The 14,642-nt window shown below is 41.0% G+C and overlaps 1 protein-coding gene across 1 annotated transcript in view; it reads left to right on the forward strand.

The window, feature by feature from the left end:
• ncam1a (neural cell adhesion molecule 1a) overlaps positions 1-14,642 on the forward strand; it is a 254,850-nt gene that overhangs the window by 197,369 nt on the left and 42,839 nt on the right. The window contains exons 9-14 of the mRNA XM_056285536.1: positions 3,269-3,298; positions 7,831-7,981; positions 10,360-10,544; positions 11,688-11,784; positions 12,987-13,154; positions 13,872-13,877. Of these exons, the coding sequence (XP_056141511.1) occupies positions 3,269-3,298; positions 7,831-7,981; positions 10,360-10,544; positions 11,688-11,784; positions 12,987-13,154; positions 13,872-13,877 (637 nt within the window). The remainder of the gene's footprint in view (positions 1-3,268; positions 3,299-7,830; positions 7,982-10,359; positions 10,545-11,687; positions 11,785-12,986; positions 13,155-13,871; positions 13,878-14,642) is intronic.

Consider the following 14,642-nt stretch of genomic DNA (forward strand, 5'->3'; position numbering starts at 1 on the left):
ATCGGCCGTACTAAATTGTCCCAAGGTGTGTGTGTGTGTGTGTGGGGGGGGGGGGCCTGTGATGGACTGGCGGCCTGTCCAGGGTGTCTCCCCGCCTGCCACCTAATGACTGCTGGGATAGGCTCCAACATCCCCGCAACCCAGAGTGCAGGATAAGCAGTTTGGCTAATGGATGGATGACTGTATGCTGCTATGATTTGTTCTTAGTTTGGGGTATATTTCCCTCCCTCTCTTCTAAATTAAGAGGGTCTTTCTATTTTATAGAAATATTTTCAACATTTTTATATTTATTTATGTTACCTGATGGCACAACTATTCTATACACATTTATACCATATGTATACACTTCCACCATACAACAAAGTCCCTGCTGATCAGAAGTTAATGACATATTTTGCTATATCTATCTATCTATCTATCTATCTATCTATCTATCTATCTATCTATCTATCTATCTATCTATCTATCTATCTATCTATCCATCTATCTATCTGTCTGTCTGTCTGTACAGTGACTCCACTTAAGTACTGTGAGACCATTTCCTAGGCATATCCCATCTTATCTTTTGTAAGACCGATTTCAGAGAAGAGCTTGGGCAGGCAGGAATGTGAATCTAAATGACAACCATTCCGGTGGATTTTCAGTGAGATGAGCAGCATCTAAATGATCGGTGGAAGTTTAGGGCCACAGAAATGGTCTTTAAGCAGGCGTGGTGACCAGAGGCTCCAACACTGCCTCAGTGTCAAAACCACGATGGCTACAAATCATCCACGTCTACAAACGCTCACCCAGAGCTACCACAGTCATCCTGTTAATCACCTGATGTGGTCCGCTGCTGCTGAGGAGAGGGTCTGTCGGTCAGTATCCGAGTCCAGGGCTTCCCATCTGATCAGGACATTTGAACCGCAGCCTTCCTTCCTCACAAGTTCAAAGTCCTGTGTCAGACCACCATATTTAAAATTTGAGCTGTCCCCCGATCACACAAGTAGTCAGCGAGCCTCAGATGTTGTGAGGTTAAAACGAGGTTCACAACTTTATCATAGTAATTGTGTAACCGCACCGTGCTACAATAAATGGAAATTATAGTTGAATGACTAGCACATAAGTTAATATGATTAGACTATAAGCAATTTTTGTGGCAATTTTTCCCCCCATTCAAGCCACACACCAATTGGAGCAGTGTCAGATGTGAATTCCCTCATCAGAAGAGACGCCTCTTTCTAATTAACAATACTATTTATCGCTGACAACCAGCAGAGGCAATCACAGACTCCACAGTGTGCTCATGGCAGGGTTTTCTGATTTACTGAATCTCATCTTCCTGTCGTAAAAAATAATCCACCTTAAATACATCAGAACAGCGCATGACTAGTGTGTTCCTCTTTTCACGCTCTGTCATCTGCTTCCTTTTCTGCCTTATGATTGTCACCAGCTGCTGCTTTCAGGGAAAAAAAAGGCAGCAATTCTCATCGGTTCTTACTCAGCCCCTCATTCAGATAATTTTAGTTGAACAGACACAGTTGCATTATCAGCCAGAATACAAGCAACACACTTGATTCAAGTTTTGGTGCAATGACAGAATGACAATCATGATACCGACGATGGATGTCACACTCATGCCCGAACACAAATAAATGTTTTATTTTGGGGGGTGTTTCCCCCCCTTTTCCCTCCCAATCGTGTCCAGCCAATTACGCCACTCTTCCGAGCCATCCTGGTTGCTGCTCCACCCCCTCTGCTGATCCGGGGAGGGCTGCAGACTACCACTTGCCTCCTCCGATACATGTGGAGTCGCCAGCCGCTTCTTTTCACGTGAGGAGTTTTGCCCGGGGGGCGTAGTACGTGGGAGGATCACACTATTCCCACCAGTTCCCCCTCCCCACCGAACAGGCGCCCCGACCAACCAGAAGGAGGCACTAGTGCAGCGACCAGGACACATACCCACAGCCGGCTTCCCACTCACAGACACGGCCAATTGTGTCTGTAGGGTCTCCCGACTAAGCTGGAGGCAACGCTGGGGATTCGAACCAGCGATCCCGATGTTGGTAGGCAACAGAATAGACCGCTGCACTACCCGGACACCCCAATGAATGTTATTTTGGTTAGGACTGGAGGGATACCAGTTTGACATCAGCGTTCAGCCCTCCGCTATAACAAAATGGCTGATGCAGACCAATGTGCTGCACCTTAATGGGTAAATTAATGAAACTGTCTAGCAAAAACAAGTCCCAAGATACCAGTAATAACCAAAGCCTGTTGTAATTAGCTTTGCTCCCCTCTCCTTTCATTCCTTTTTTTTCCCCTTTTTACTTTGCTTATGCTTCCAATTTCTCTCAGCTATCAATTAATACCTCATAAAAAGTTCATTCTCATAAGTTACAAAGTATTGCTTTTGGAGGCATGTTATTCTCTTCCTTCTGATGTCCCTGAATGTAAAAATGTGTTTTAATCTCAAAGGATTTTTGTTTGGTGTTTTGTTTGTTTTTGTTTTTTTTTTAAGTTTAGTTTTGTTTTGTTTGTTTTTTTAACCACCAGGTGGAAATTTCCTGCTTCCTTCTCCTAATTTGCCTTCTGTCCTACTTCTCTGTGAAAATGTACAAAATCTACCCGTTGAATCTCTATTTTGACTTCACATGACTCACATAAATTACATTTACTCTATAACATTTTTTGTCTTTTTAAATTTGATTGTATAATGACATTGAGTAAGGTCAGGCAGAAGTAATCTATATGTACCGCTTCACTGTCGCTTTCAATCATTAATTACTATTCAATGTTCAAATGGAGCCTCTTTAATGGATTTTTATTTATTTATTTATTTATTTATTTATTCAAAACTTAGTGTCAATCTTCTATTCAGAAAATCAATTGTTTCAAGTCTAGTACTAATTAATCTAGATTTCTGCCACTTCATCCAGCATTAAAACATGGGTATACCAGTATAAGAGGTGTTGGCCTTCCCCCTTGTGAATCCATTACCATGGATATGGTAACGAAACCTGCACATAGATTGCCGGTTTCGGTCATTATGCAACTGTATTGTATATATGGGTGGGGATACCTGCAGTCAGCTGAGACTGGCGAAGTTACTTAGATGAGTGATGAAATGTTTCTCCCACTAAACTTTGTGTCCAGATGAACTGATTCAACTTTCTGGGATTTGTACACCTGGATTATTGAGCATGCATCAAGACATCAATTGCCATGGCTTATTTTGCTCCATTTTGTTGCTCTTTGTTTTTGTTTCCTGTGTGTTTGTCCTTTCTAGGCCTCTTGGACTCGACCAGACACCTATGAGGTATAGCTACTACATAATATAGCCTGGTACTAGTTGAAGTAGCCTAATCTTATAACAAATTATTGCAGAGCAGAGGTGTTGTCGTTCAATACCCCATTTAAGCCAGGCTCTATTCATTTCCCCAAATGAATTCGTTCTCAAGATGCAAACCCATTGTGCCTGAAAGTTGACATCCCATTTTGCATTCAGCTAGAGTTCTGCTGTTTACATATACTATGGTCAAAACTTATTTCTCAGACTTGCCTTGATAGCTGTGGTCTCTACAGAGGTCACTGAGAATCCTATATGAGGCTGTGGGCAAGCTAGGAGCTCTACGTGGCTGCAGGTCCAACGCTGTCTGCTCTGCTTCCAACCAACCAATGTAGCAGACGTTACACTAACCCACCCAAAACATACAGATCACATTCTCTAGACCTTAAGATGCACAGTCATATATAAAATGCTAACATCACTCACCTCTGTAGGAAGAAAGTAGTCATGGGCAGTAAAAAATATTGAACTACATTGTTAAAATAAAACACAATTATAGCACAAAGATGTTAAGATGTTCCCTTTAAACATGCATGATAAAAAGCTTCTCTAAATATGAGGGCACCCATCACTGGCAGTGGGGATAAAATCTTAGATCGCCCTCAGCATTTTTGCAAACTTCCCTGCTGTGATAAAAGAGGAGTAAACTTGCAAAAACATGGAAATAAAGGCATGTGGACCACGTGCTTCTAAGCATTTTGCCCAAAAGCAAAAGTGTAACCTCAGTCAGTCTCTATTTTTGTGTGTGTGTGACTTGACATTACAACAAAGTAAAATCGATTCAATCAATTTTTAATATTTTTGTAAGATTATATCTTGAATCACAGTATGGAGGTCTGCATAATAGTCTCATGTTTGCACACTCCCAGTGACACGTCACATTATTGATGCAATGCTTGAACCTGGGGTCAGGAACTCGAGCTGAGTTATGGTTCCTTGGATCACAGCCACAGCATTGCTCATATCATGCTGTATATCATATATCATCATGTGTAGTTTGTTTTTTGTTCATCCGCTCATAATTTAGCTACAAATCTGCTTTTTAGATATCACAGAATACGAAACTCACTTATTCAAAAAAAGCTGAGGTCAGTGAGATTTTTCTAATTTTCTTGGACACTGGTTCAAAACGTACCTGATCAGAATGAGCCGATGCTTGGGCACTGGCAGCTCTCTCGAGAACCGCTCATCCAAAATACTTCACACTCGACACTGCACTTGCTCGGGTCTTCAAAAATATGCCCGCCAAGTGTGAAGTCGGTCAGATGAACGGCTGCCGAGAAAATCGAAGGACAAGACTCCTTCCATTTTAGTTAGATTGGGTCTGTGTTTTCATCAGTAGCAGTAATACAAATCTGCAGTGAATGTAGGGATAAGTCATCATGTTTACTAATATAGGAATTACGTTTGTTTTAACATTGTTTGCCATATAGGTTTTCCTAGTTTACCGTTTTTTAGTCCACTAGTTGAAGTTGATAAATGCTTTGTAGAGAATCTAGTTCTGCTGTAGTTTAGTCTGTCAACCTGCCAGTAGAGAATAACCTGTAAAGAAAAGGACACTGTATACATTACATACATTCATCCACTGTCCACTTGCTTTTGACCATTGAAATCAGTAGCTGTGATGTTTTTTTCCCTCTCATCTAGATTGTAGTTTAATATGTATTTTGGTTTTATAAGTAAAATAATATCTGCAATCATTACAGGATTTGTGTCTTCAAACACTTTTTTTTGTTTAAGACTTTCCAGTATAGAATTGTGTATTTCTAAGCATTCTTTATTTTTATAAGAGGTTGTCCAGGACTTCTCATCTGTTCCCATTGGAAAGGGAAAAAAAACAACTAATGTACTGGTTTTCAAATACGTACCCTTAAAGTCCAAAAGTTGTGCACATTTCAAATCTAACCTAATCTAAAGAGAATAATCACCACTGCTTCTGGCTTCACATTATTAGTTCAGCTGCTACCACGGTGGTAGGCACTGATGACTACACGTCACATCCACTGCTAAGTATAGGTCCATGTGCGCGTGTTAGCGGGCTTGGACTTTTTTCCTTTGTGGGATGTGTTACAGGGAAGTGCATTGGTTGTTTTTTTCCTTTAGAGTTGATGAAGAGTTCAAGTGGACAAAAAAATAATGAGAACCCTCAAGGAGCAACTCATTCGATTCAAACTGCTCTTACAATATAAGCAGTCTCTGCATATCGTGGTTGGCATTTTTCCCCATGTAACATTATGAGTATTGATTATATGACTGCCAGCACACTTCTGTTGACAGGTTGTGTAGCAAGGTGTGATAAAAAGCCAAAATGATGCTGAGAAAATCACCTGCCACAACAAAAGTGCGGTTTATACAGAAGTGGATAGAATATTATGAGATACGTTTATAGTTGTGATTAATGCCGATAGAAATTTAAACCTTAGTCATGGGATGTCAGTTCTTCTTCTGCCTTTTATTAGCTCTGAAATGACAAATAATTCCTTTGGTATGTGCAACATCCACAAAGCTTGGCTATTAGAGAATGATGTTTGGGGGGCATCCGGGTAGCGTAGCGGTCTATTCCGTCTCCTACCAACACGGGGCTCGGCGGTTCGAATACCCGTGTTACCTCCGGCATGGTCGGGCATCCCTACAGACACAATTGGCCGTGTCTGCGGGTGGGAAGCCGGATGTGGATATGTATCCTGGTCACTGCACTAGCGCCTCCTCTGGTCGGTCAGGGCACCTGTTCAAGGGGCAGGGGGAACTGGGGTGAATAGTGTGATTCTCCCACGCACTACATCCCCCTGGTGAAACTCCTCACTGTCAGGTGAAAAGAAGCGGCTGGCGACTCCACATGTATTGGAGGAGGCATGTGGTAGTCTGCAGCCCTCCCCGGATCGGCAGAGGGGGTGGAGCAGCGACTGGGACGGCTCGGAAGAGTGGGGTAATTGGCCAAGTACAATTGGGGAGAAAAAGGGGGGGGGGGGGGAAGAGAAAAAAAAGAGAATGATTGTTTGACCAGTGAGAAGCACTTGGCAAAATAACTATGATTTTAAGCATAGCATAGCATGCCAGTGTAATTCATATGTTAACAAATGAGACTGGTGTAATTAAAACCAATTGTTTCAAATGATGAATTTGTTCTATTCAAATGCCTGCTTATGCACTTTTGCTGCTTTTCTGTCATAGTGGTATTTTTTTCCCATTAACCGTATCCTGTTTATATTCTGGCAGTGTGCTCAATACAGCTCATTGCTGTGTCACTGCAGTCAGAGAGGATTAATGTTGCCCTTTCAAAATGTTCCAGGAGCCGCCCTCAGATCCTTAGTAAAGAGCAGAGATGCATCCCCCTCCTTGTATAGCTGGGGGGGGGGGGAAATTGCAGCCATGATGTACATACAGTACAACAGATATCATTAGGTATTTTATGCTATGGAGATGCAGGAAAATCTACATGGCTGGAAAGTAAATAGCAAGTATGTGGTGACAGCAAGTGTATACAAATCTCTCCATTAGTTGTGTGAAACTGTGTGGCGCCCAGAGGAAATGGGATGGGAAGCTGTTACTTTATTTCCACCGGCAAGGCTTTTTCTTCTTTCTTTTTTCTTTTCTTTTCTTTTCTTTTTTTTTTTTTTTTATAGAACTTCCTACATTTATGTGTTACATTATTGATGCCTTTAGTCCTCCGGTCCACAACGTCCCTTCAAGGCGTAAGAGAAAAAGAAGACAAATATATCTCAAATCCTGTTTGGGGGAAACATTTCTTTATTGTCTGGCAACATTTGTGACAAGATATGAGACTAGAAAAATAATTAACACGAGCAAATCACATTTGAAATATCCTGTTTCCAGTAAATAGATTTCTTGGAAGAAAGAAGAAAGCATTGTCGTCATATTAAAAAGGTCCTCACACACATGAATGTGTGTAGAAATATATAAAGATAAATAATAAATTAATTAATTATGCATATACACACACACACAATAAATCTTGAATGAAGCATCTTAATTATTGAAAAAGTGGAATAACGTGACAGTCTATTCCATTGCCTACCAAAACGGGGATCACTGGTTTGAATCCCTGTGTTACCTCAAGCTTGGTCAGGCGTCCCTGCAGACACAATTGGCCGTGTCTGTGGGTGGGAAGCCAGATGTGGGTATGTGTCCTGGTCGCTGCACTAGCGCCTCCTCTGGTTGGTTGAGGCGCCTGTTCAGGGAGGAGGGGGAACTGGGGGAAATACCCTCCCATGCGCTACATCCCCCTGACGAAACTCCTCTCTGTCAGGTGAAAAGAAGCGGCTGGCGACTCCGCATGTATCAGAGGAAGGATATGTGGTAGTCTGCAGCCCTCCCCGGATCGGCAGAGGGGGTGGAGCAGCGACCGGGACGGTTTGTAAGAGTGGGATGATTGGCTGGACACAATTGGGGAGAAAAAGGGGGGAGGGAAGAAAAAGTGGAAACTTGAAGCTTTAAATGAAGGATGTATAAATGAATGGTTTTCTTTCTTCTTTTCCTTACAGAGCCTTGATGGAAACATCGTGGTGCGAAGCCATGCACGTGTGTCCTCGCTCACTTTAAAGTATGTCCAGTTCACTGACGCTGGCCAGTATCTCTGCACTGCCCACAACTCTATTGGTCAGGACAGCCAACACATGTACCTGGAAGTCCGCTGTAAGTCTCTTAAATTCATCCTCCAGTTCTTTTATTCGCCTGCTTTCATGTATTTGCCGGTGTCTGTATCATACATTGTGTTCAATTTGTGCCATCTGAATTCAATTGTATAAATCTAACTTAATATCTAAAGTAGTTTTGTGTGAAAAATTACTTTTTTTATGCAGTGTATTGCATTTTCTAATGAACTCTCAGAGGACTCTGTATTGATGTTTCTGCAGCCCCCAAAAGTATTTATTTGTATTCAACAGGATCACAAAATATGGATTTGTCAGGGAAATACATATTGATTCCAGCGCATTTCAGCCCCACAAAATATTGAAACAACTGAAGTGTTTACCTTCCTACTTATAGACTATAAAAGGAGAATTTAAAACCTAAAGAAAACGAGGCGCATGCAGAGTATATTGAAGTTAGGTGTATGCTACAATGATAGCTTTTGTTTTGCCTGATCACACATAAGAAATATCTCCAATCTTGTCTATGAAATTGAGTTTGCTTGTTTGTTTATGCTCTGGTGAGTTTTAGAGATTGAGCTTTTTGTATTCACCTCTCTTCAGTCAACTCACTATTGAGACAGTTTGTCTTTGGAACCCTTTTTGTTTTCACTCTTATTCTGGTGCATATTCAAGTAGGAGGCAATTAGTCAAATATGACAGTCTTATTCTGTATTATCTCATCCATCATTACCTCAGTAAGAGGAGATGAAAATAAGGCAATAGGTACCTAAATGGATTATATCCCGTGGCCCCAAATACACCAACAATTTACTGTGAAACCAGATAGCATCAAAATGTGCCTCAGATAGAGCTGTTGGAGTTGCAGTTAGCTGAGGTAATCAGTTCGTAATAAGGCAGCTTATTCAGTGTTACCAGCCAATTATTGATAAGAAAAGATGTTTTGTCTCAAGGCCTGCTCACCCTGTCACTCCTCCCTATCGTCACTCTCCTGCTCATGCAGTTGAGACCGTATCTAAGCAGTGGGCACTCCTATCTCATGCACACTACTATGATCCCATTAGCCCTGGAGTGTGTGTTGAGGACTGCTGTTGAGGGGCCGATAGGGAAGCATAAATATCCATGCTGTTTGGTGTGACTTCTTCCATCAGTCAGGGGTCTTATATAGCATGCATGTTTAATGAAAATTGTGATTGTTCAAGATATGCTTCTGATGACAACAGCACTTCACTTATGAAATCCAAGTAGCCCGGGTCAGGAGGCTACACCATTCCAAAAAAGTAAACTCACAGACCCCGGCTAGTCAGTAAAACTAAAAGTGGAGTTGATCAAAAAAGTGAGTTTGGTCTGAGTGATGGAGTTGACTCAGCCATGCCCCCCTCAGTCCTTCCAGCAAGGGACTGCAGAGATTTCAAGTGTCGACGGTCAGAGTCAAGGCCCTTTGAGTGCCATGGACTCCACAATGCCCTTGGACCCAAGGTCCTTCATATTTTTTATTCAAATACATTATTCAGAGATGACTGGGTTTGTACAAGAAAAACAACAAAAATTCAGAGATAGGAGTAGTATCTTAAATGAAAACTGCAAAAAAATCCCCTGAAAAATCACATCCCTCGCACATCCTGACAGCTAAGTAACAGTTGTGGTTGACAAATCCCTGTGTAATTGCTAGTGGGACTATGGTGAAAATAAGCTCATGTTCTTATTACCAGTGATTCCTTTTTTTTTGTTGTTCGTTTTTTTTTTTTTTTTTTACAGATTATTCTAAGTGATCATGAGTAAGCTGATGGTTCATTTGCAAGTTAATAAAGATGTGGCATCAGTTTATCTATCAGTTAAAAAATAGATAGCCAGAAAAATATTACAAGAAATTACTGTCTATTCAGGTATTCATAATCAGAGTATAACTTGCGACTAAAGTGAAAGTGTGGATGACTGTAGCGATAAAATAATTTCATCATACACAGTACATTCCCTTGTCATTATCCTGTCACTGAGCACCAATAATTGTGTAATTAGCCTCCTTGTGTAATACTAGTGCTTAGCCCAATGAGACATTCATTTCCCATTTTTGATTGCTGTGCTGGATAAGATCATGTTAAAGGGGAAGTTATTGCACTTGCCATTTGCTCTGCACATACCCAGTGCAATTACATCAAAAGGCAAGGGGCAACTTGACGGTTTAAAGTGGGTTATCTTCAGAAATGAAATAGACTGACTTCACGTACATTGCAGAGACCCAACTCCTACAGTGACGCAAGTACACTCAGTCAAATAAAACTGCACTTGTTTGCGGACCTGTAAGACTTTTCCAGCGTCTTTTGATGCTCTTGCTGGTTGGTCTAGATCTGTCAGTTCCTCCATATTTATGTCACTTATGTAAGAGCTGACCTTCTGGATTTACCTTATCTGTTCTTTCAGATGCTCCTAAGGTCCAGGGAGCGGTGGCCGTGTACACCTGGGAAGGGAACCCAGCTAACATCAGCTGTGAGGTGCTGGCCCATCCAGGGGCTTCTGTAGTGTGGTTTAGAGAAGGCCAGCCACTGCCCAACTCCAACACCACTAACGCCAAGATCTACAACACTCCAGCTGTCAGCTACCTGGAGGTTTGGTTGACAGGACATCTATACTGAACTGTGCCTGCCAGAGGATATGATTTGATCGAATTGGACAGCAAAATGAATTTCCAAAACTATATTTCAACTGAAAAAAATATGTCTGCCAAATACTTCATAAGTAATCCAAAGGAGTTGAATCAAGTGCAACTGGACTTGGTATATATCCGTGAAGACGTTTCGCCTCTCATCCAAGAGGCTTCCTCAGTTTGTCCCTTTCTGACTAGACCAAGCTAGTAGGAAAAATCAAATCAAAAAATCATAAGTAGGAAAAATCAAATGATAAGCAAAATAACAAACTTCTAGCAAATCTCTGTCAAATTGCTTCAGAATAATTAACAGCTTCATTCCTCTTCTCAACTACCTCTCAACAACATCCAACAACATCTGTCTGTCTGTCTTGGGAGAGAGATCCCTCCTCTGTTGCTCTCTCTGAGGTTTCTTCCTATTTTCCTCCCTGTTAAAGGGTTCTTTTAGGGAGTTGTTCATTATTTAATGTGAGGGTCTAAGGGCAGGATTTTGTGTTGCTGTAAAACCCACTAAGGCAAATTTATAATTTGTGATATTGGGCTATACAACTAAAATTGACTTGGCTACAGATGTGTTAAATTCGAGGTTTAGAAACTGACAGCCCAGCTTCTTACAACAAAAACAAAGAAAAATTATCTTTTCTTTTTTAAGGCACATATTTATCATGTTTATCAGAGACCATATAGATAATACATATATCCATATCTATATTGACATGTATATCTGTTTCTATATATTTACATCCAGAACAGCTGGTTTAGCTGAATCCCAAACATATTGTCATGACCAAAAATAAAAAGTGGACTTTATTTACTGCAAATATGAAATCCTTGGCTCATATAATATTCTGGAAGTCTTACCCAAGATTTGCAGGATAATGCTGCAATACATCCAACAGGCTCCCATCAGTCCACTCATAGTACCACCAATGGCTGCCGGTGTTTAGGACTAGCTTAGTTAACTAATTATTGTTAACTATAGCTAGTAAGAAATCTGTCAAGCCAATTCACATATCCAGTGAATTCCTAAATCTAAATAAAATGTTACCTGGACTTAGTAGAAAAGAGGAGGTTCAACTCAGAGGTTTGCCTATTTCTGTCTCAGATATCTCCAGACTCTCAGGGTGATTTTGGGAGCTACAACTGCACTGCAACTAATGCGATTGGCACAGAGTCTAAGGAGTTCCTTCTCATCCAAGCAGGTTTGCAGACATGAAGTTTAAATATTGCCTTTTTAAATGTATGTCTTTATTTCTTTTGAAAGAATATGAATTGCCAACAGTCTGTCCATTTCATCCATCTCTGGCTGAAGGTCTCGACTGTGTTTTTATAATGAGCTGAACAGGTGAATGTAGTTACTTTTTTTTTTCAAACCTTTATTTACCCAGGGTAATACACTGAGCAACATGTGTCCTTTTTCAGTAATGCTCTGCTACAGAGTCACACAGTTCCACACATTCACACCTGGGAGCTGCTCAGTACAACCACAGTCTTCACTGGTGGCCACTGAGCAGCTCCACTGGAGCAGTTGGTTGGAGGGTTAGGTGCCTTGCTCAAAGGCACGTCAGCCGTGGTTCTTGGGAGAGGGGAGAGCGCCGTTCATTTACCCACCCCACTCCACCCCACCCCACATTGTCCTGCCAGTCTGGGGATTGAACCGATGACCATCTGGCCACAAGCCCATTTCTCTAACCTTTAGGCCACCTGGCAGAATAAAATTACAGAAGACTGCTGGTTAACTAAAAAATGTATTTAAATGCTAACTGTTTGCTGCTTTGGACCATGTCTACATATAACATAGTATTATTAAATTAATTATAACGGCATCAAAAGATGCAACTCTTTTTTGCGGTGCCTTGAAGTGCTTTCTGCATTAATTTCACATTATCATTATTAGTGAACTAGAGATTATTCTGAATTTTCTGGAGATTCAAGCTAAAATCTGACAAAATGAAAGCACAAAGATACTCCCTCCATTGGACTTACTGTTCGTGAGGCTTTTTTTTTCTAGTTGCATTCAAATTTGTCTTCACCACTAATTTCACAGAGAAATTGGAAATTTAATGTGAGGTCATACAAGTATAACAAATGCAATTGTTGTAATTTTCGGGGTTTAGGCAGTTTTGGCATGAAGTGCTAGGCTCCCTAGTGAGATAAGCTCTCATGAGTTCATTATATGAGAATTATATTAAGGCGCTAGCCTGACAAGGCCCTGCCTGTCCTATCAGCTTTAAAAGGTTATCTTCAGATGTGTATTACATTTAGATGGCTTTGTCAATAATCTAATTTCAATACCTTGTTAACTCTACAGTAATCTTGACTGATATCCCTTTGTGGTTAAATCAAAATTGACCATATTATTTCACTGATGTACCTATCCCACATGTTTTTTGCCATGGCGCAGATGTGCCGTCTTCGCCTGCCATCGAACATGTGGAGCCCTTCTCGAGCACAGCCGTGGTGAAGTTTGATGAGCCAGACTCCACCGGAGGAGTACCGATTCTCAAATACAGGGCAGACTGGCGTCTTCCCGGCCAAGACTGGACTGGCAGGGAGTATGACGTTGAGGATGGTGAGTCCAAGTCCTGTTCTGCCCCACTTCTAACATTCTTGCACACCAGCAGCCTGTCATGAGACAAGATTGCCATCCTTTGGTCCGTTAATCATGAGAATCCAGAAAAAAAAAGTAATTAAAAGAAAAGAATGAAGCGCACAGAATCATGTGAAATACCCCAAAAGAAGCTATTTTTAATCTTTATCGTTTAATGTAGTCACATAATTAGATGTTTCATACAATTCGAGGTTTTATGAGACTAGATATGTGGATTAAGGAGTTCACGTGCTTCGGTGTTAATTATGGTTGTTGCAGCAATCAGCATCACAGTATGTGGATTGCAATATGCTGAATTTGTTGATTAAAGATTTAAGATAAATTATTTTTTCTTATGAGCAGGATAAGCAGTTCAGCTAATGGATGGATATATCAAATAGGCCAAACAAATCAAATCCAATATTTATATAGATTTACTGCCACAAATTTACTCTTCATTGCAGATGGCTCTGTAGCATTTTATAAAAGTGTTCAAATCAATTTTGGACACAGCAGTCCATCCAACATAATTAATTAAACAAAACCTTTATTATCAAGTTTCAAAGGGAAAGGTGGTAAACATTATAGCCTAAATGACAGACTTTTAAAGGATTGACAGGCCCTTAGATAATAGTCCGGTTTGTGAGCGTTTTTATGTCAGCGTGATTGTCAGTCTTTCTCTCATATGGGACGTATCAGCAAGCTGTTGACATGCTCCTCTGTCAGCTAAAGGCCCAGGAGCCGCCAGTCAAGCAAGCATACAAATGCAACAAAACATGTGCAGGCACACACACGCACATGCACACACACAAAATAAATGTTACTGAATCCAAATGGAAATTGATGTCATGTGATATAGCCTGTAGCACATTCTGCAGCACATACAACCCTTGCAAAACATAGACATGGACAGACGCTGTTGTCTCCATAGCTCAGTTGGTTTGAACATGCCTATACACTAACATGTTCATTGAAATGTTCATGCATTGTAATAGCCTCAGTGTTTGAAATCTATGAATTACCAACACAGAGTCAAACTAGACGAGTGGGCTCAGTAGAGTGCAGATCTCCACCAGGCGTATCTCTGCTTCTCCGGTGCTCGGACTTGAAAACAGGTTAAAACAGGTTTTTCAAAGGTTTTGAATCACCGTTACCACGAGAGGCCCTTGATCATACAGTCATAACTGTGCACAAAAATGATTAGACTCACAGGCCCAGTAGTATGTGAGTTTAGCAGTGGACAGATACACACACACACACACACACACACACACACACACACACACACACACACACGGACAGAAAAACCAGTGTTTTTCCTGCCGTTATGACTTTTGCACAGCACCCAAGTCGATTGAATAGGAAATATGGAAAAAAAGTTTTTATATGCGGCGCTCAAGCTAAAAAAAAAATCTGTCTCATACCATCTTGCCTGTCAGTCTGTGGATGTGTAGTCTCCTAGGTGGACCC

Source organism: Lampris incognitus, chromosome 8 (assembly GCF_029633865.1).
Source record: "Lampris incognitus isolate fLamInc1 chromosome 8, fLamInc1.hap2, whole genome shotgun sequence".
Classification (NCBI taxonomy): domain Eukaryota; kingdom Metazoa; phylum Chordata; class Actinopteri; order Lampriformes; family Lampridae; genus Lampris; species Lampris incognitus.